Consider the following 9641-nt stretch of genomic DNA (forward strand, 5'->3'; position numbering starts at 1 on the left):
AAAGAGAAACTGACACTTCTGTAGGTGATGCAACACTACTTACTGTTGCTGCACCATCAACTGATAACATTAAAAGAACTATCTGTGATTAAAGCCTTCAAAATAAAATGTTTGATCCCCATCCTCCACAGTCCACCATAAATAATCACAAGGATCTTTCTATTATTTTGGTTTTGCACGTCACAATATATTGTTTATATTGTAATTTAAATATTCTCATATAAGTTTATAAATGCTGTGTGTGTAGCATGGAGAGGGATAAAGCTGCGTTTCATTGTGCAATCCTGCGTTCTGTAATGATAATAAAACTGAACCTGATGATGTCCAAACAACAAACTACTGCGTGTCTAACTTGATTCCAGGGCTGTGTGGCTTTTAGTGCGCTCTTATTTTGAAGACACTGTCACTACTTCCGGTTGAAAGTTAATCGTCTGGCGCGGCGGCTGCTGTCACTGCTGTATCATTACTGAACCAAGCGAAACCACTCTGTCAGTCATCATCACTACGGGAATCATTTGAAGAACGAGGTACGTGGTAATGTGGGGCTGCACTTGACACTGACATTGCTAACGTTAACCACCGCGCGGGAACGCGAGCCGGAAGAAGACTGTGGGAATAAAGGAGCCAATAATCAGAAATAAGTGCCGCCTGGTTAAAAAGTAACGTTACCACGATGGATGAGAGCTCCGTGACAATGTTACCCCTTTTGCCCATAGATAGCAGATTTTTAATTGTAGGATTTTGAATGGAGATTGGCGTTTGGTGCTGTTGACAAAGGACAACGGACCATAAAGTAACGTTAGCTAAATGAAAAGTGCGGGTTAACAGGTCTTGTTAGCCAACATGTGGTCAGTTACAGTTACATTTGCATTTGGCGGGGGGGGGCATGTGGCTGATTGAGGAAACATTTTTTGAAATTGGTCCAGTATCGATTGAGAATGCTGCAGTGGGCAGCAGTGAAACAGTGCTGCGAGTATTTGCGCCCCGTCAAAGTACGTGCAGTCCTGTTGGCTGCTGCTGACTCCCCCTCCCACCGAACACACACCTTCCCACAGCAGGAGGACAGATGGGTGGTTTAACTCTTTTTACTGACTTGAGTTTGTATGAGTCACTCATTCATTCATTTTCAAGACCTCAAGTCACCCAAGCCCCCCCCCGGTTCCCAGCGTGCATAGAGTATGCATGCATGCATACTGCTCTGATTGGTTAGTACTTGCTGCCTGTGTTGTTTAAGGTCAGGGGTAGGTTTGGGTATGGTTAGGGTTAGCCAATCAGAGGCAGAGTAGGGAGCAGCAATTGACACAAAGCTGGTGTCCGTCTAGTGACTATTGCCGAAAATCTGGTGGGGAAAAACGAATGCAGCGTGCGCACCAGAAACTCCCGCCGGCTGAGACGGCTAACTTCCGTTTTAGCCCTGCTCTAACTTGAATGGGATAAAATAATTTAATTATGCAGTTTTACAGCCTCTAATGTTCCCATAATTGTGTGCACGGCGTCGGTTCCAGAGAGCTCAGAACAGCATGCATAGCAACACAGTCTGCTAATCAGAAGTTACAGACAGCTGGATTTCATGATATCAGAAGCAAGTAGTAGTGAACTACTAACTAGGGAGACTTTTTTTTTTAATTGACAAACATCATGTGTTAGTCAGGGCACAATTCAAACAGGGTCAAAACATTAACTGCCGTACATAAAATATGTAAATAAATAAGGTCCAATGGTGGCTCAGGGACTTAGGTGTGCACAGGCAGTGACTGGCACTCTGTTAGACACTCCTCCTGGCTCTAACTGGTTGTTTGCGTTCAGGCGCAGTAGATTCTTGCAAATGGCACTAAGAGCACCAGGGAGAGCCAGAGGAACCTGTTTTCCCGCACATTATCTGTCTAGTGTAGTACTGTCAGGAGATTGTGACCTTGTGAAGGCTAAGTAAGGCTAAGTCTCTAGAGTTTGGTTGACGGCAGATTTAAGAACTATCAGAAATTTTTCAAAAGCATTTCTCTGAATTATAAAACTTTCAAACTGATGACAAGCATATTATTATTATTATTATTATTGTGTTTTTTTTTTAATGTTAGAAACAAACAGCTGTTGGTACTGGACTCCAGTAGTTTTTATGCAACAGTCATTTTACATTTCAGATCCTTAGTATTTAATTCTATAATCATAAACTACATCCTAATCAACACTGTATGTCTGTCTCTCTTTTTCTAGCCATCTTCCTCAGCTGTGAAATGTGTGGTATCTGGGCTTTGTTTGGCAGTGATGAGTGCCTGTCAGCTCAGTGCACCAGTGCCATGAAGATCGCTCACAGGGGCCCTGATGCCTTTCGCTTTGAGAATGTTAACGGCTTCACCAATTGCTGTTTTGGCTTCCACCGGTTGGCTATCGTGGACCAGCTGTATGGCATGCAGCCCTTACGCGTCAAGAAGTTTCCCTTCTTGTGGCTCTGCTACAACGGAGAGATTTACAACCATCACACGGTAAGGATGTGCTGGACTGTGACTGTGAAACAGCTGAACAGGTGTTGTATTGTGGAACACTTCATCCTGACTGAAACAGAATCTTTGAGGCAGATGCTGATATTGTAATTTCAGAGTTTATTGATATATTTGCGGATATTTCACATAAACACATACAGCATGTTTGCTAAGCATCTTTTAAATTTAGACCACTGATTGTGAGTTGGGACTGAGATATACTGAGCAGGACATTTTACAGTATATAAATAAACTTGCCACTCCTCTCTGAGGAACAAACTATGTAACAGAGACCCTGTTACTTATTACCTTACGTTTACACAGACACTGATGGTAAGTGCTCTGGGAGAAACGTGTTAAAATTCAGAAAAGACGATGTTGACTGTCTCTTTTAAAGCAAAAGTTTAACTCTGTCTCCCGGGACAACTGGTCAGTGCAGCTGTCCTGAAAAGGCTGAATTGTCTCCGTCTTCCAGGAGATGAGGGTCGTCCGAGTGACATACAATTCTGTTGTGAAAGCTAGTTTCTTTCAACTTAGGATTCTTACTAAGCTTAAGCCCTTTTTTATCCTTCACAGATTTTGAGAGGATCATACATGCATTTATCACAACACGCCTTGATTATTGTAATGCTCTGTATGTAGGTGTCAGCCAGGCCTCCCTCTCTCGACTACAGCTGGTTCAAAATGCTGCCGCTCGTCTCCTTACTGGAACTCGCAAGCGAGATCACATCTCCCCTGTTCTTGCCTCTCTTCACTGGCTCCCTGTTAATTTAAGGATTGACTTTAAGATTCTATTGTTTGTTTTTAAAGCCCTCCTTGGACTAGCTCCAGCCTATGTCACTGATCTGTTGAAGCCACATGCTCCTTCAAAGTCATTAAGGTCTGCGAACCAATCTCTTCTTGTTGTCCCTAAAACACGGCTCAAGAACAGAGGGGATCGAGCTTTCTCAGTCGCAGCCCCGAGACTGGAATGAATTGCCTCTTCATGTCAGACTGGCCCCCAGCTTTCTGGTTTTTAAATCGCGACTTAAAACACATTTTTATTCCCTGGCTGAAGAGCTGTATGTTTTATATTTTGTATGTATATATTTTTGTCCATTTATTAGTTTCATGTCAACGTACAGCACTTTCACAATAATTCACTACAACATAAATTAGGTTAAATTAACTTTGGTTCAGACTGAACTATCTTAACAAATACTGGATGGACTGCCTTGAAATTGGTACCAATATTCATGTTTCCCTCAGAATGAACTGTGATAACTTGATCCTCTGACCTTCACCTAGCGCTCAAAATTCAAATTTGTCGAATACTTCAGTTTATGACCCAATACCCTCAAAACTAATGACAGTGTTCAGTGCTAACTTGCAAATGTTAGCATGCTAACATGCTAAACTAAGATGGTGAAGACGGTAAACATCAAGTGCAATTTATACTTCTGCGTCAAATTGACGGCGTAGGTGACGGTGTAGGCTACGGGGCTATGCAGAGGCTATGCCGTCGCCTGACGTGCACCTCCTCAAAAATGTAACTACACGTCGAGTCGACGTGGACCGTAAGCTCTGTGATTGGTCGGCTGGGTAGCCTCGCAATGCCTCCGAGCCGACCGGATGTGCCCCGCGCTTTGAGGTAACTTTTACTAGCGGCCAAAACGGTGGCTGTAACACAGTGAATCAATATATTTGACCGTCAAAACCCGAGCAAAATGACTCGTTTCGCTATCAGAATGTGATCCATTCGGTGGGTAACATTTGAAAAGGCTACACTAGCCGTACGTTTAAAATTTTACCCCCATTTTCGTTAGCGGAGCGCTTAACCGGCAGTTAGCCTTTTTTTGCAGAATGACGGACACTCGGACGCACAAGTGCGTAGCCTACGGCGTAGGTACGCACGTAGACCCTACGCAGGAGTATAAATGGGCCTTTAGGCTGCACCTGCTAAACATCAGCATGTTAACGTTGTCCTTGTGTTAGCATCCTGACAGCCTCATAGAGCTGATAGCATGGCTATAGACTCTGAGTTATGTTAATATCATCCCCTACGTTGCTTATTTCATTCAACTGTAATTCAGTCACATTGTTTCATCAAATCATTTCAGCTTTTCACAAAATTCTGAAAAAGTGAAATGACAGAACGAATGAAAGAAGTGTAAGATCAGCACTATGGTATGGAGAGAACCAAATGTTACCCAAATAATGTCAATTTTGTTTAATCCAGCGAAACCAGGAAACCTAAAATAACCCTGTCTGCTTTTTCTCCAATTTTGATCCAGCTGAGGAAGCAGTTTGGGTTCGATTACCAGACTAAAGTGGATGGTGAGATTTTGCTGCATCTGTATGCCCACGTTGGGATCCAGAAGATGGCTGCTCTCCTGGATGGTGTGTTTGCTTTTGTTCTGCTGGACACTTCCAACAGAAAAGTCTTTCTGGGAAGAGATACGTATGGTGTCCGGCCTTTGTTCAAACTCCTCACAGACGATGGATTCCTCGCAGTCTGCTCAGAAGCCAAAGGTTATGGGATAGTTTGTTACCCCTCCTTGAATCTGGGTCTTTTATACTCTTGTAAGAGATGTTACAGCTCTGTAACTTGTTGTTATTCTGATCACAGGCCTTAAAGACATTACCCATGGCACCCCTGCCAACATCGTCCCCTTTCCCCCTGGGCACGTTGAACTCTTTGATTTGAAGCAGAACGGCAAAGTTCGGTTCATTCAAATGGACCAATTTCACTGCTGCACAAAAGAGCCTGCTCATGCCATCTACGACACCGTGGAGAGACTGCCTACAAGTATGAAACTGTTCACTGGTCTTAATTTAGTCATTTTGTATCACATTTCTTAAAGCTGATGTCTCCCCAGGTTTTGATGAGGAAACAGTAAAAATCAACATCAGGACCCTGTTTGAGAATGCCGTAAGGAAACGTCTCATGGCTCAAAGGAGAATTGGCTGCCTTCTGTCAGGTAATTTAAAATCCTGCCATGTACTGTGGCTGCTTGTTACACAACAGTGACGGCAAAGAAAGACATACACAGCTTCTATTTTATTTGAACATTAGCCTTCATAAACAACAACAACACCACAGTATCGCCTTTGGTGGCAAAAAGGGTTCTTCTATAAAGTCAATTAATCAAATCAGCACACTCTTTTAGTGTGGTTTTCTCACATTCCAAAATATTCTACCCTAAGGTTACCCTTCGTGTGTGATCACACCAAACACAGCTTCCTGCGTGAACTAGTGAACATGCCTGATTGGTCCCAACTTGTGCCTTACATTACATGTCATCACTGCTCCTCAAGACGGTGTGACAAAGTGCCTTTTCACACTGGAAGTATATTATCAGTATTTTAAGCTATTAGCTTATATTAAGTTCTGATTAAGGACCTCCAATATTTGGATCAAGTACCTAATGAAAAATAAGGTGTTCCGTCCACATTTCATATCTTCTTCTACTCATCTCATTTTCAGATGAGTAGATACATTTTCAAATACCAGTTGTTGATATTGGGTACACTACCAATACAAACTGTTAAAACTTAAAGAATTTCAAAGAATTTGGATTTGATAAGTGGATTTGATACTGGAATTGGATATGAAGTGACTATTCGCATAGCTGGCGAACTAATGTAGCTGAGAAGCTAAGCAGCAACATGATAGCCAGCAGGTAGCATGCTAGCACTATCCAGCCACAATAGCGCACCAGCTGCTGGCTTTGTAAATGGCACGTAAATATGTTGACCAGACGCCCCCGGCTTTGGTGGCCTGTCCCCATCTGGAGCTGTCCCAGGAAATGTCCCTGAAATCAGATTTTACCTGGCCAGAAAGACTGGTCAGCAGGGCGTACAGATGTCATGCCGAAAACCGATTAACCGGGCGTGACATTTGTGTGATTATAGGAAATAATAGAAGTCTGTTGTTGCCGATGGATTCTGTGTTTGGTAGGCCCATGTCTAATATCCTTGTTTATATTTGGAAACTGTGGCCTATAATTAACACGACTTACTGCTGAGTTGTATATAAAATAAAGACATGATCTCTTTTGCAGTTATCATTATGACTCTATTATTTAACTTGCTGTGTACCAACCAATCCAGTCCTTTTAACCTGTTCAAATACCTTTAAATGGCCAATACAACCTATAACACGCAGTATTCCACTTGCCAGAAAGTGATTGCAGCTTGACCGAACGGCATATTCTGACTCAAAATGATTTGATTCCATTCAAAAGTTATATTTGACCAATTATAACTCAAATAGTCCTTTTTACCTCTTAAAATACCTTTCAATAGACAAAACAACACATGAAATACAATATTGTACCTGACAGAAAGCTGAAATTTTGATTGCAGCTGAAAGGTAATTTCTGCTTCAAAAGGAATTGATTTCATTCAGAGGAGTTATATTTGACATATTATAAAACCAAAATTGTCCCTCTTTTTTATTTCATATATAATATGATTATATTTTTTAAATGACATACTGACCACCAAACCAAAAATGTCCCTGGTTTTCATTTCAGAAGTCTGGTCAAATTATGTAGCAAGCTAGTTAACTAATTGTAGCTGGTGAGCAAACTGCCAACATGCTAGTGTGGTTTGTGTCAATGATCCGCATTCAGGTGGTCTGGACTCCAGTTTGGTTGCTGCTACACTGGTGAAGCTGGCCAAGGAGGAGAAGCTGAAGTATCCCATCCAGACATTTGCAATCGGGTCAGAGGACAGTCCAGATATCATCGCTGCTCGCAAGGTCAGTTCTTCTGATAGAAGACATTCAGATAATGTTTCCCCTGGAAGCATTGTTAGTTCATTCCAGCATTTAGTTAATTAGCCAAATAATTTCTGACTGCTTTTTTGTAGAATCTAAGAAGTGTTTGTGGTCGGTTCTGGGGAAAAAAACATGGACTTTAGTCAGTTGGTTTGTGTTTATCAGGTTGCAGCTCACATTGGCAGTGAACACCACGAGGTGAACTTCACTGCAGAAGAAGGCATCCAAGCTTTAGAGAATGTCGTCTTTCACCTGGAGACCTATGACATCACCACCATACGCGCCTCTGTTGGTGAGTGTGGGGTAAAGCATGCCAGGAAAACTAGAAAATGACAAAAAGAAGTGGTATTTACAGACAAAGGTTGTGATATTAGCTTCCATACCTCAGTTAGGCCAGCTGAATAGCACTTGAATAAACTAGGATCAGAATGGATCAGAACATGCTTCCAGTTATAGAAAGTTGAGAGAGAAATGGGAAGAAAAGAGAAATTATCTGATACTTATACACCTGAGTCTGTTCTGCAAATTAAATTCTGTTAAGAAAAGAAAACACAAACGGATGGAAAATAAGGAGCCTTATTTGTTGACTAGTGTTTCATGGGAAATGATTTCACTTTTACATAATTGAATAATTTAAATTTAGATTTTAAACTTTAGAATTTATAATAAGCTCATTTTAATTTGTTTTAGAAATGTGCTGGATATATACAATCTGCTTAGTTGTAATGCTTTCTTTTCAGGATAATTATAGGTACCTTTTATTTTTGTAAGTACCGAATAATTTGACTAATAATCATTTCCTTGAAGTTTCTTGGAAATAACTGTCATTTGATACTGACTAAACTACTAGAGGGGAAATAGAGACAGTTTTCATTACCCTTTCAGTTAATTAATTCCACTTATTTGCTGGCATAATCTAGAGAGCCTTTTTCTCGGTGAACAGCAGCTCAAATTAATTAACTGTCTACAGTCAAGCACACATGTACATGATGAAAAATATTTCCAATCATAAATTGCTAATGAATTAATATTTACATAGAGCTTTTCTGTCAAGAAATATGTTCATATTTTTCCTATGATTAGTACTATGATTAATACATCATTCTTTCCAGGAAACCTATAAAAAAAGCATTACTAAATTTCAGACCAATAAAATAAAGGTTTGGTTGCAATGAAATTCAAGTTAAATATATTTTTGACCATGCAAAGATTACTTGAAATGAATTACTATTTAAATATTTTGATATGTTTTATTAATAAAATCCTTTATAAATAGCAGTTCAGTATTTTAACATTTCAATGTCCTACAAATGAACACAAATGACAAACAAAATAGAAATATATATATATAATAAATATGTAATAGAGTTATTGCAGGGCTGTTGTATCATTATAGTTTATTATAGCTGTGATTTGTATTCAGGCTGAGTTTCTGTATTTAAAAATATTTTTCTTGACAACTGGTCCAAAATACAGTATACTACTAATGTTTTCTTAAATAATAAAGTCCCTTTTCTGTCGATCTCTGAAGTACCTCACATTTGTGCTGATGTGCTCAGTGATGTGACAAACATTTGTCTGAGTATGCTGCATCACTGCATTCCTTTGCCGCTTGTTTGAATCACAGTGGAATCCAGTGAGATTAGTTAACCGGTCAGAGAGGTCAGTGGGGGCAACATGTGCGGGGTTCAACGTTAAACTATTTTGCAACTGGCCCCACTGGGCCACTGGGTTTGAAACTTACTGGCCCAAAGACAATTTTTACTGGCTCTCCTTCCTAAAGTGTTTAATCGTTTATTAAATACATCCTGGATATAAAAAAAAAAACCTAAACAAAATATAATCACAGTTAAAGATATATATATATATATATATATAAAGGTTAACAAAACAATTTACTTTTAAAACAAAACATACTAACAGACTCAGATATGACGTGCTCTCCTGCTGACAGCCAAATGTACACAGAGCAGCGGACACGCCTCGCCTCTATGCTGGTGAACAGGTTACCATGGCGACCTGTCAATCACAAGGTAGTCCCGTCCAAAAGCATATGCTGCATTATTGTCTAAATAGGACCATAATATACTAAATGAACATCTGCTGTGTTGAAGAAGACTTGAAACTAGCGACTGAGACTAAACTCATTTAAAAGTGTTTACTGAGGGAATAAATCAGCTGAGAAGTAGCAACATTTGACCATTATTTCTAATGGAACTCGCCCCCCTGCTGGCCGTTGGAGAGAGTCAGCTCTAAGTTCCATCTGCATGGTTTCACTTTCAGACCCAAAGGTTGCCGCATGACTGAGATTAGAGAAATAACATTTGACAACCTCTCGTCACGTAACTACAACTCTGGATTGGACATCGGTGCGCGCCAAGAGCTGCAAAACAACTGCAGGA

At 40.4% G+C, this 9641-nt stretch overlaps 1 protein-coding gene across 1 annotated transcript in view; it reads left to right on the forward strand.

Moving 5' to 3' along the window:
• Positions 1 to 376: 376 nt before the first annotated feature.
• The window catches only part of asns (asparagine synthetase), a 21029-nt gene continuing 11764 nt past the window's right edge, over positions 377 to 9641 (forward strand). Inside the window, exons 1-7 of the mRNA XM_046059023.1 lie at positions 377 to 527; positions 2212 to 2480; positions 4751 to 4988; positions 5086 to 5265; positions 5336 to 5437; positions 7094 to 7221; positions 7405 to 7531. Of these exons, the coding sequence (XP_045914979.1) occupies positions 2232 to 2480; positions 4751 to 4988; positions 5086 to 5265; positions 5336 to 5437; positions 7094 to 7221; positions 7405 to 7531 (1024 nt within the window). The 5' untranslated portion in view covers positions 377 to 527; positions 2212 to 2231. The remainder of the gene's footprint in view (positions 528 to 2211; positions 2481 to 4750; positions 4989 to 5085; positions 5266 to 5335; positions 5438 to 7093; positions 7222 to 7404; positions 7532 to 9641) is intronic.

This window comes from Micropterus dolomieu, linkage group LG09 (genome assembly GCF_021292245.1).
Source record: "Micropterus dolomieu isolate WLL.071019.BEF.003 ecotype Adirondacks linkage group LG09, ASM2129224v1, whole genome shotgun sequence".
NCBI classification, from domain to species: Eukaryota; Metazoa; Chordata; class Actinopteri; order Centrarchiformes; family Centrarchidae; genus Micropterus; species Micropterus dolomieu.